Source organism: Gracilinanus agilis, chromosome 4 (genome assembly GCF_016433145.1).
Source record: "Gracilinanus agilis isolate LMUSP501 chromosome 4, AgileGrace, whole genome shotgun sequence".
Lineage (NCBI taxonomy): Eukaryota > Metazoa > Chordata > Mammalia > Didelphimorphia > Didelphidae > Gracilinanus > Gracilinanus agilis.
In genome coordinates, this window is record NC_058133.1 from 261,013,685 (window position 1) to 261,026,557 (window position 12,873).

Sequence of the window (12,873 nt, forward strand, 5' to 3'; positions counted from 1 at the left end):
GCTGTCTTTCTTCCCCATCTCTTCCCCACCCCGTGTCTCTCTCTCTCTCCCTCTGTCTGTCTCTCTGTCTGCCTGTCTCTCTCTCTCCCTCTCCCTATTTCTGTCTCTGCCTCTGTCTCTCTGTCAGGCTGTCTCTCTTCCCGACCTCTTCCGTCGTATCCCTCTCTCTCCCTCTCTGTGTCTCTGTCTCTGTCTCTGTCTCTCTGCCGGCTCCTCAGCCCAGGGCAGTGACAGAAGGCCCCCAAGCCCGTTGCCCCTGATCATCCAGAGGGCAGCGAACATCCATCCCTTCCTCTCCCTCCACCCCACTCCTCCCCACCGCCCAACTCCAGCTGCAGCTCCTCAACGCTGCTTCGGCTGCCAAGAGGCTCACAGATGATTTATATTTCAGAAGATGAATCAATACAATATACGGGCCAAAGACATCTTTAATCTTTCGGAGGGATTAGGCTACAAGGTACATCAGCCCCTTCTCCCCGCCGCTCAATTCAGATTTCAATTTGGAGATCTGGAGAACAGCAGTTTTTCTCCTTCTGTCTTTCACTAGGGCTAAAGTCCTTCTCCACCCCCATCCCCCTCCCCATCAAATTTCATTTAACAAGCTGGGGGCAGCGGTAATTGGTTCCTTGTTTACTCAGGGAGGGCACGGCCCGGGCACCGGGCGGGGGTAGTGGACCGCTGCCTGGCTCCGGGCCGCTCAGGCTCAGGTAGGGAAGGAGTGGGAGGTGAGGAGACCCTGATCTCTCCCCGGCCTGAGGCAGAGGGAGGGCCAGGAGGCCTAGTCTACAGTTACCCAGCAGAGGCCAGGAAGCACCCCCACACGAGCACACGCACCCCTGACCCGCTTTATCCATCTCGTCCATGCCTTGGGCCCCCACCATCTGGCCCTGGAAGAGGAGGAGGCAGTTGGGGTTTGTCTTTTCCCCTGCCCTGTTCCTGGGCCTCAGCTGGGGAGGCTGGGAACTGGGCCCATCCATCAACACTGCCCCACTTCCTGGGCTCCCTCCAGCCTCAGTAGCAGGAACCAGAGGCCGCTTCAACTATACAATTAAAAGGGCTTATGTGAGATTTATAGCAGGATTAGGCCTGCAGGGTATTACCAACGGCCAGCATTTGGACACTATGTGGTCCTTATGAAAAGCAATTATAATCCTGGGCTGTGAAGGTATAAATATATAGAGACGTTAGTGCAAGGTCGGGGAAGCATACATTAAGCTATTTAGAGACCCGAGCATCAGCTGCAGGGAGGGCAGGAGGCTGAGGGGAGGGAGAGTTAGTCAGCATTGCTGGCAGTGTGAAGGGGCAGGAAAGGGGATGGGGGAGGGAGAATTCTGCCACAGCCATGCCAGCCTCTGCTCCCCTCCCCCTCCAGCCTGGAAGAGTTGCTCAGGGGCTCCAGAGCAAGCCCCACATCCCCTCCTCTAGCACCCAGCCTGGCCATCTTCCCCTTGGGGGAAAGAACTCTAAGAAGCTAAATTAATCTTCAGGGCTTTGACCCCTGGCACCCAGTGGTCTAGAACCACGTAGAAACACAGGATGGCAGAGACAGACAGAGAGAAGGAGAGAGGAGAGACACAGACAGAGAGAGAGAAGGGGGTGGGGAGAGAGACAGAGAGACAGAGACAGAGAGAGATGGAGAGACGGACAGAGAAAAAGAAAGAGAGGAGACACAGACAGACAGGAGGAGAGGGGGAAGAGACACAAGAGAGAAGAAAGACAGACAGAAGGAGAGGGGGGGAAGAGGAGACAGAAACACTGAGAGACAACAAGACAGAGAAGGATGTTTTACAGACTGTAAAGTGTAACCCCCTCATTTTACAGAGGAGAAGGTGAAGTTATTTCCCTAAAGTCACTGGGTTAAGCAGCAACATTCAAACTCGGGTCTCCTTGACTCCCAGGGCAAAGCATTTTCCACATCACTGTCTTCATACTATTCTACATTTCTCATGGATCCTTAATGTGGCTGGTTCACTAAGACCTACCTGTCCCTTCCTGTACTACTCTTTCATTTCCTTCCTTCTCCAGCCTCCATTACTTGTCCCCCATCTCATCCCTTCAGAGTCCCAATGGGTAACAAAATTATTCCTGCTAAAAGGTTAAAGAATAGATTAACCTGATACTTCTCCTGGGTTTTAGCCTAAAGTGCGGTGGCATCCTAGTACCATGAAAACCTTGGAACCAAAAGACACAGGTTCAAATCTTGCTTCTGCCACAGAGTTGCTGTGTGACCTTGGACAAATTGACAAATTTCAACACTCTAGTTTCATCATAAAGAAGGGGCTCATCTAGATGGTCTCCTAAAGTTCCTTCCACCCCTAACATTCAGTGATTCCCAGTGAGAGATTCTATTGATGTTAATACAGGCATTGAAAGGAGTGGGGCTTTCCCAGCATCCCTCAAATCTCATCACAAAAGCTGCCAATAGCTTAGCAGAGAGAGATTGTCCTGGGGCTATTATTGTAGGTATGGCCTCTCTCCTTCCTCCTAGCTTTTCATTTGCCACTTTCCTCTCTCATTCTGTTCTTCCCAGGTAGGTAATGAGTACATAAAACTGCTGGTTCTAGGATAAGGAAGTTGTTCAGTCATTTTTCAATCATGTCCTGTTTTTCATGACCCCATTTGGAGTTTTCTTGGCAGAGATACTGGCACGGTTTGCATTTCCTTCTCCATCTCATTTTACAGATGAGGAAACTAAGGCCAACAGGGTGAAGTGGTTTGCTCAGGGTCACAAATCTAGGATGTGTCTGAGGTCTGATTTGAACTCAGAAAGGCTCTAGCTATCTACCTCAACACCTAGCTGCCCAGAATCAAGAAAACCTGAGTTCAGCATCTCAATCAACACCATTATCCACCTTTTCTCAATCAATAAACATTTATTAAATGCCTACAATGTGCCAGGCATTGTACTAAGTACTGGGGATTCAGAAAGAGGCAAAAGATAGTCCCTGCTCTCAAGGAACTTAACCTTTTCCTTCCTCCTATCCAACTCTAAAAGGTCAGAAACTTATGTGAAAAACAAATGGGGTCCCAGAACCTCACTTTGAACAGTTGAACTGCAAAGTTCAACAAGAACCATCACAGAGATAGTTGGCTCAGTGGATTCAGTGGAGCCAGGACCAGAGACAAGACAAGAGGTCCTGGATTCAAATCTGGCCTCAAATACTTCCTAGCAATGTAAACCTGGGCAAGTCACTTGACCTCCATCCATTGCCTAGGCTCTTTCCACTCTTCTATCTTGAAACCAATACACAGTATTGATTCTAAGATGGAAGATAAGGGTTTGGTTTTTGTTTTGTTTTGTTTTGTTTTAGTGGAGGAGGACTCCTGTGGGACAGAGGCAAGGGAGGGGAGGTTGGACCCATGGCAAGAGTGCTTAGATCACAAAAGAGATCACAAAACCTTGAAGGTCTAAGGATAGATGTCAGGGGAAGGGGGGGGAGAGAGAGAGGAGTCCACAAATTTAAATGGCAAAATAATTACATCTTTGTTTCATTAGAATCGATTTCCTATGTATTTTTATTTTATGCATTTAAAAATATTATCCTGAGAAGGGATCCATAGGTTCCATTAGACTGCCAAAGGGATCCATGATACAAAACAGGCTGAGCCCCTACTCAGTGGTCACTTCCAACTGGAAGACTGTAAGACTTCTAAGAGATGTCAGTAATTTACAACTTGGGGATAGGGGGCAGCTAAATATTTCAATGGATTGAGAGCCAGGCTTGGAAATAGAAGGTCCTGGATTCTAATCTGACCTCAGACACTTCCTAGCTGTATGACTCTGGGCAAGTCACTTAACCCCCATTGCCTAGCCCTTACCTCTCATGCCTTAGAGTCACTACACAGTATTGATTCTAAGATAGAAGGTAAGGGATTTTAAAAAATGGATTTGGGGTTGGAGGTGAATTAGATTTCTTCAAGTTTTCAATGAACCACCACAAGGAAAAAGGATTGAATTTGCTCTGCTTGGCCCTATTGGGCAAAATTTGGACCACTGGGCGAAATTGTAGAAAGTGGATTTTAGCTTGATATAAGGACATATAGCCTCATAATTAGAGGGACCCCAAGTTGAAATGAACTTCCTCACGAAGTGGTGTGTTCCTCATCCCAGGAGGATTTTGAGGGCAGGTGGGATGATCATCTTATCCAAGGAAAGATTAGAGGAAGCTGTTGGTCAGCTGCAGATGCAGTTTGATCACCTCTGAAGTCTCTTCCAACTCTAAGAGTCTACAAAGACTCTGCATTCCAAGTATTTGAATCTAATCACTATACATAAATATATTATCAAAAGGCATCTCTTAGGCAACATAGAAACAAGAAAGAGATGTAAGTCCACCCAAAGATGAAGAGATATTAACCAATTGGACATTCTAGCCCAAGTTCTTACCTCCACCCCAAGTACCCACCCCCAAACACACATAGACACAGACACACACCCCCACGGGGCAACTGGCTCACCATCCTCACGGGACTTCTGGATGAAGGCTTCCACCCCGCTCTCGCCATAGCTGCCCTCTGAGGCCAGTGTGGACACGTAGTTCCATTTGAGTGCACGGACGATGTCCACCATAGCCTGAGCCTGGTATGTGTCCGAAGGCACCACCCGGGAGAAGAAGTCATAACGGCTGTTGTCACTCAGGTCAGGAGCTGTGGATGCGTAGCTGATCTGAGGTATCTGGGGGGACACAGAGATAACTACTAACTCCAGAGGTAGGAGAGAGAAGCCTCAACCCTGAGCCTGATCACTCAGCTCATAACTTCTCTCCAACTCCTATCACCTCCCTAGGACAAGTTCTCCTTGAAATATAGGAGCAGGGAACCATCTGACGTTATCCCTGCCTGTGACTCCTCCGTAAGTTTTCTTCCCAACCCACCTTAACATCTCTGAGCTTGTTCCAATGTCTCCTGCCACTCATGATTCAGGTAAATCCAACAAGCATTTATTAAACTCCTATTATGTACTAGCTACTAAGAGGGCTGGAGATACAAAAACAAAAATGAAAACAATTCTTGCCCTCAAGAAGCTTATATTCTACTGGGAGGGGGGAGATTCAATAGGTAACAAGGTAATTTGAGGAAAAGGGTTAAAATCATGAATGTTGACAGGTATCAAGAATGGCTCCCACTTAGGGGGCAGCTAGGTGGCTCAGTGGATTGAGAGCCAGGCCTAGAGATGGGAGGTCTTGGGTTCATATCCTGACACACACTTCCTAGCTGTGTGACCCTGAACAAGTTACTTCACCCTGTTGCCTCAGTTTTCTCATCTGTAAAATGAGCTGTAGAAGGAAATGGCAAACCACTCCAGTATATTTGCCAAGAAAACCCTAAATGGGTTCATGAAGAGTTGGATATGACTGAAAAAAAAAAGACTGAACAACACATGTATGTAAAGATGTATAATAGGCAAGATCAGAGCAACAAGAAGGAGGTGGGGCTTGTCTGAGAAGTCTTGGTGGAGATGGCCATTCAAGCACAACCTCCTGTTAAAAAGTCCTATTAACCTGAGGATCCTAAAATTCAGTGGGAGAGCTTTACCTAATGTTCTTACTGATTGATACTCTTTCTCTCCTCAAGTTATATTTTTTGTATCATTTGATTGTATGTGTCCAAAGAAATGTTTCATTTTCTTCCCTCCCCCTACAAGAATATAAGCTCTCTGAGGGCAGACACCTTTTTTTTAGGTTTGTCTTTGCTCTAGATTTATTACACATAAGCCCTGTCCATGTACATCTCAACCAAACTGCCCTGTTTGTTGTTTCCTGTACTCAATAGTCCATCTCCCATCTCCTTTTTTTTTTTTTAAACCCTTGTACTTCGGTGTATTGTCTCATAGGTGGAAGATTGGTAAGGGTGGGCAATGGGGGTCAAGTGATTTGCCCAGGGTCACACAGCTGGGAAGTGGCTGAGGCCGAATTTGAACCTAGGACCTCCTGTCTCTAGGCCTGACTCTCACTCCACTGAGCTACCCAGCTGCCCCCTTCCCATCTCCTTTTGCATATTGTTTTCCATGCTTAGAATTCTTAGCTTGGGATTTGCTCCTCATCTGTCAAATGACTGGGGTTGTACTAGATGACCTTGAAAAAATCTTTTTCCAACTCTCTGTACAATGGCTCACCCAATATGGAAGAGTTAGTAATATAATTATATTGTGCATAGTAAGAGGAGCAATGATAGCAAAAATCTACTTACAAATAGAAAACAGTATATAGGAATAATTGTCAGTTATTTAAATAGCCATACCCTTCCTGTCCATCATATAATTTGTTAACTCAATTTATGTAGGATACAACGATTATAAATAAAAGATTTAGACCCAGAAAGGGCCTTAGAGGTCAGCTAGTCCAACCCCCTCATTTTACAGATGAGGAAGCTGAGATACTGCCCATTGTAAACAGGTGATGGACTGCTTCAGAAGCCACAGAGTACAGTGTCTGACAATAAGGTGGTGAAGTGGCTAGATCACTAGACCTGGAGTCAAGAAGACCTGATTTCAAATTTGGTCTCAAACACTTACTAGCTGTGTGACTTCACTTCACTGTGTTCACCTCAGTTTCCTCATCTGTCAAATGAACTGGAGAAGTAAACCACTCCAGTATCTCTGCCAAGAAAAAGCCAAACGGGATCAAGAAGTATCATACATGAGTGAAATAGCAGAACAAAAAACAAAGTGTGTAAAAAATCAGCTTTGGAGTCCCTAAGACCTAGTTCATGTCTTTTCTCTGATACATACTGATTATATGATCTAGAAAAATTATTTAAGCTCTTAGGGCCCTAGGCAGCTCTTTAAAACTATAACTTATAGAATAATTCCAGTGGCTCCTTATCACCTCCAGGATTGCTTGTAAAATCCTCTGTATAATTTTTAAAGCTCTTCATAACCTACCTCCCCCTCACCTTTCTGGTCTTCTTATACACACTATCAATCTCTATATGTGTGTCTCTGACTCTGCCTCTATTTCTGCTCCTGTCTATATTTCTCTCTGTCTGTCTTTCTGTTTCTATCTCTATTTCTATTTCGATCTATCTCTGTCTCTGTTTCTACCTTTCTGTCTGCCTGTCTGTCTGTCTCTTTCTCTTACACACACACACACACACACACACACACACTCACTCACTCATCCAGTGCTGGAATTCTCCCTCCTCATCTCCTATTTCTGACTTCCCTGACTTTCTTAATGTTCCAGCTCAAATCCTACCTTCTATAGGAAGCCTTTCCTGATCTTTCTTAATTCTAGTGTCTTCTCTCAGTTGACTATTTCCAATTTCTTCTGTATATATCTTGTTTCTGAATAGTTGTTTGACTGTGAGCTACTTGAAGGCAGGAACTGTTTTTGTCTCTTTTTGTGCCCCATGTGTTTAGCACAATACCTAGCACATTTGTGTTGTTGAAGTTCAGTTGTTTCAGTTATGACTGATTTTTTTTAAAACCCTTGTACTTTCAGTGTATTGTCTCATAGGTGGAAGTTGGTAAGGGTGGGCAATGGGGGTCAAGTGACCTGCCCAGGGTCACACAGCTGGAGTTATGACTGATTTTTAATGACCCCTTTTGGAGTTTTCTTGGCAAAGGCACTGGAATGGTTTGCCATTTCCTTTTCTGCCTCATTTTCTAGATGAGGAAACTGAGGCAAACAGGGTGAAATGATCTGCATCACCCAGCTAGTGTCTGAGGTCAAATTTGAACTCAGGAGGATGAGTCTTCCTGACTCCAGACCTGGCACATGGGAAACACTTAATATATTTTTGTTGTTATTATGACTTACTATTCTACTTTGCCCGAAAGACTTTCCTCACTGATAGTTAATTTAATGAAATCAGAAGTTAGGATCTCCTTCCCCAAAAGTGGAATTCTTTAAATTCTAAAGTGGAATATAAACACATACTCTTTATTCACACATCCCTACACAAACCAGACCCCCATTATACAGAATTACACAGCTTCTCTATGCCTGCCCCATATCCTTCTCTTCCTCCAAAAGATCAGGAATCCTGAAAATCTTTAACTTATGTAATGAACTGGAAGAGAAAGCCCAGGAGGATTAGTTCCACTAACTGAGATTGTTTAGACTTCACTGGGAAGCTGAGTTTCCCTCTACCTCCAAACAGTATTATTCTCCCAACTCCTGACCAAATAGCTTCTAGAAAGGAAAATCCCCCACCTTCCAGCCTCCATTTCTAATTTCAGCCCTCCCTCTGGTCTCAGTTGCTCCCCTTCTTGACAATAGAGACAGAGGAATATTCCACAAGAGCTGGAAGGGGCCTTAGATATCATCCAGTTTAACACCCTCACTTTAAATAAGAAGAAACTGAGGTCCAGGAGGAGTGAAATGACTAGCCAAAATATAACACAGAGGCAGACCCTGGGTTCTTTGTTCATTTAAAGGATATAGGAACCCCTTCCATTCTACCACAGTCCTTTAAATATAACCAACCTAATAGAATTTTCCTAGAATGGTAGGGGGTACACCCTTGGCTTCAGACATCCATCTCAGTCAAAGAAGAAGTGGACTTGGCCATCCATGGTTGAGTCACTTGGGGTTTTCTTGGCAAAGTTATTGGAGTGGTCCACCATTTCCTTCTAGCTCAGATGGGGAAACTGAAGAAAACAGTGTTAAGTGACTTTCCAAGAGCTGAACAGCTAGTTTCTAAGGTCAGATTTGAACACAGGTCCTTCTGACTCCAGAGCCAGCTCTCTGCTCACTGCCCCATATACAATGATTACAACAATATAAAAATTTTTAAAAACTAGATACTGAATGTCACATAATTTTAATACACAAGTTTGACCCTGGAAAAAAGATAAGAATATGACTCTATCTCCCTTCTTTGCAGAGCTAGATGACTATGAGTATGGAACATTGCATTTATTATCAGTTTTGATTAACATGTTGGTTAGTTTTGCTAAAATGGGTTTTTTCCCATGATGATCTTATGCTTTGGCACAAGGGTTTGGTGAATAGGGAAACATTCAGAAATTTAAAATTAAAAAATATTTAAAGAGGTGGCAGCAAGGTGACTCAATGGGTTGAGAACCAGGTCTAGAGGAGGTCCTAGGTTCAAATCTGGCCTCAGTCACTCCTGGTGTACCATTGCCTAGCCCTTACCACTCTTCTGTTTTGGAACCAATATGCAGTACTAATTCTAAGATGGAAGGTAAAGGTTTAAAAATATATATACTTAAAGAATCTTTGTGGAAGAATTAAATTCCTTGAGGAAGGAGAAAAACTTAAAGGGAAGTCCCAAAATCCAGAGCTAGAGAGGAAAGGTGACTCTATCATGAGGAACTCTAGCCCTGCTCAATTCACTCCCATCTCAATTCACTCTCAAGACCCATCTACCTTCTCACCAACCCCCTGACCCTAAGAGCAACCTAACCCTTCTTTCTGGCCCCCATTTTCTATATCCCTTTAGATACTCTTCCCCTGTTATGACGTAAAGCTCCTTGAGAAAACAAGATCCATCTTACTTTCTTATATGCCTGGTGCTAGCACACAGTAAGAGCTTTAAAAATGCTCTAATCTACCTATCTACCTGTGGGAAAGGAGGGGAGAATAGTGTGGTCATGGCTAATGTGGGAAATATCAGAAAGGCAATGTTGAGGTAGTTCAGATACAGGCTTTTTCTAAAGAGAAAAGAGCAGGCCAATCAGCACCAAGATTCCTTCAGGGTCTGTATGCCAGCTATCAGGGCCAGAGGATTAGGCAGAGATGCTAAAACAGAACCATTTCACTCCCTAAAGAACATCTACTTCCAGCATGCGCCTCTTCATATTCTTCTATTTCTCTGTCTCTCATTCTCTCTCTTTCTGCCCCTTTCTGAGATTCCCTTCTTTTTGTCTCTCATTCTTATCTTCCTATTTCTCTTTTCACTCTTTTCTGTGTCTTATTTGCCTCTCTGTTGCTTTCTTTTCTCTCCTGCCTCTCTCAGTCTCCCTCATTTTCTTTAGGTTACCATTTATTTCTGTTCTCTCTGTCTCTCCAATTTCTTTGTATCGTCTTTTCCCTCTTTTTTCCTTTTTCTCTCTCTTCTCTCTTCTTGACTTTCAGGTTATCATTCTCTTCTTTCTTCCTTTCCTTCTCCTTGTTCCAGCCTCCATTGCTTTCCTCATCCCTCTTCTCTGTCTTCATTTCCCTCTATGTCTCTCCCCTCCCCCTTTTGTGTCTCCATCTCCCCACATCTCTTCCCCACCCTTCCTCTCTCTATTTCCCTGTGTCCCTGTCTCCCTTCTTATGTATCTCCATCTCCTTCTGTGTCCCTCTCCCACACCTCCCCTCTGTAATTCCATTTCCCCCTGTGTCCCTTTCCCCCCTTCCTCTTTGTGTCTCCATCTCCCTCTGTGTCCTTCTCCCTGGCTCCCTTCTGTGGCTCCATCTCCTCTCTGCCTTTCTCTCCCAAGCTTCCCCAGTACTTTTCCCCAGGACCATCACCATGTTGTCTGTGAGCTGATGCCAACTCCTCTGAATGCTAAGAGGCTCTTGAAGTTTGCTCTCTTTGCTTCCCCACCCCCAACCCCCTGCCCAGAGGAAAAGTGGGCTCAGCTGTAGGTGCTGGTATTCTCAGTGCCCAATAGGGTGACTATTTGGGCTCCAATCTGGTTTGTGCCAGGGAGGCTCTGCTCATCTAGGCTTTCCTCAGTCTATCTCCATGTTACAGCTGGATAGGGAAGGAGCGACACTTGTTTAGCATTCTGCTCTCATTTCACAACTGTTCCTCACCTCCCCCTTCTTGTCTCACATCTCATGTGTTTCTGTCTCTTCCCTCAACTTAGAACTCCTTCCCCTCCACACTCCACTGGACCCCACACTAAGAAGAGGCAACGTAGTGTTGTGGTCACTAAACTGGGCTTAGAGTTAGGAAGACTTTGGGTCAAATGCTGCCTCAGTCACATACCAGCTATGTGACCCTGGACATGTCACCTAACCTCTCCATGCCTCAGTTTCCTCAACTGTAAAATGAGGGGGTTGAATTCAGTGACTTCCAAGGTTCCTTCCAGATTTGTATCTATTATCCTATGGTCCCTCAGCTTTGTTTCTCAAAGCCTTTCCCCACTTTCAAGGCCCAGCAACTGCAGAACCTCCTTGATGAAGCTTTCCCTCATTTCCCCAGCCAGAAGTACTCTCTTTCCTTAGAGTACCTCGTACTTCTGATGTACTTCTCTGATGACACTTTGAAATAATTTCTAAAATGCTTTAAAGTGTTTTCCAAAGCAATTTCCTTGCAACTACCTTCTGGGGAGAGTTGTGTAAGTATTATCCGACTTTAGCAGAGGAAGCAGAGATCTGAAGAAAAGTGACTTGTCCAAAGTCACACAACTAGGATGTTCCTTCTGACCTCCAATGTGTTTATTGCTTCATTCACCCTGTCACATTGCCTCTTACTTGCAAATTGTACTTTGTCTGGCAGTTAGTTCATTCCTTATCTTATGTCCAATCCCACCCTCACCACCATTAGAAAAGAAATAAGGAAACAAGCATTTATTTAGCACTTACTATGTTCCAGAAGCTATGCTAAGAGCTTTACAAAACTTATCTCATTCGATCTTTACATCAAAAATAGGTGGTAGATGCTAGGATTATCCCCATTTTACAGATGAAGGAACTGAGGCAGGTGGGTTAAGTGACTTGCTCAGGGTCACAGAACTATAAGTGTCTGAGGCTGGATTTGGGCTGAAATCCTGTCCTCTGAACTACCCAGCTGCCTCTACACTAGACTGTAAGCTCCTTGAAGATAGGGACTCTTTTATTTATCTTTACATCTCCCCCAGACCCAACATAGTACCTTACACAGAATCTGTTCCCAGTAAATGTTGGCTGAATAAAGGAAGAGAGTGCCTTCATTTCCTTAGCGACAAAGATGTCCAAGATGTGCAGCAAGGAATAAAAGCTGTTTCTTAGCTTCCAGCAACAAAGAGGAGAGACGCCAAGGATGGCTCGTAGAGTGTGTGTGAGTTTGAGTGTGTTGGGGGAGGGGGGTGCCTGTGAGCATTTATGTGGGTCTGGGCCACTTAACTCCACTGTAAAGCACATTGGGGTGTGGTTTGGGTGGGTGTTTTTTTTTAATTAAATTTTATTTTATTTTCAAACAAAGATCAGCCGTGTAAAGCACTTTGCAAACCATAGTGCTATGTAAATGTTAGCTATTATTATCCTGGAAAACTGTTCCCTGACCACAGATCACATTCCAGGCCCTGGCCAACCATGTGATTGTAATGATAATTATATTCATTATTATCATTAGACCTTACATCTGGACAGCTCTTTACAATTTAGCATAGTGCTTTTATATCTGCTCTCTTATTTGAGTCTCAGAACCTCCCTGTTGAGGCAGGATGAGTATTATTGTCCCTGTTGTACAGATGAAGAAACTGAGGCCCCTTATGTGGCAGAACACACACTCTAAGAGACACCCTTAGCTTCTGTCTTCTTTGTTAGTAGAAGCTACAACTGGAGCTAGACCCCCAGGTCTCCTGAATCCCCAACATTCCACCACAGTTCTTCTCTAGAATGCATGCCAGTGTCACAAGGTCTACCTCCTACCCCCATGTTGTTGACCACAAGGAGCACTAGGTAAGAGAGTATGGATGATCAGTGCAGTATTTCCCCACTCTAGAAGAAACAAAAAGAAGATTATGTCCCAAAGAAGCCTGATTCTCATACTGCCTATGAATGCCTCTATGTCTATATTTGTGCTTATAATGTCCTGTCCTTCAAATGCTAAGATGGCAGGGTCCTTGTGGGATAAGAGAAATATGGAAGAAAAAGGAAAATTCTCTCCCTCCCACACTTAGGCAACCATCAACCTTTCTCTTCCTCCTCTCTCTGTTTGTCCTCTCTACACACACACACACACACACACACACACACACACACACACACA

The 12,873-nt window shown here is 44.4% G+C and overlaps 1 protein-coding gene across 1 annotated transcript in view; it reads right to left on the minus strand.

Moving 5' to 3' along the window:
• GRM4 (glutamate metabotropic receptor 4) overlaps positions 1-12,873 on the minus strand; it is a 431,343-nt gene that overhangs the window by 317,945 nt on the left and 100,525 nt on the right. The window contains exon 2 of the mRNA XM_044675279.1: positions 4,459-4,675. Coding sequence (XP_044531214.1) covers positions 4,459-4,675 — 217 coding nt within the window. The remainder of the gene's footprint in view (positions 1-4,458; positions 4,676-12,873) is intronic.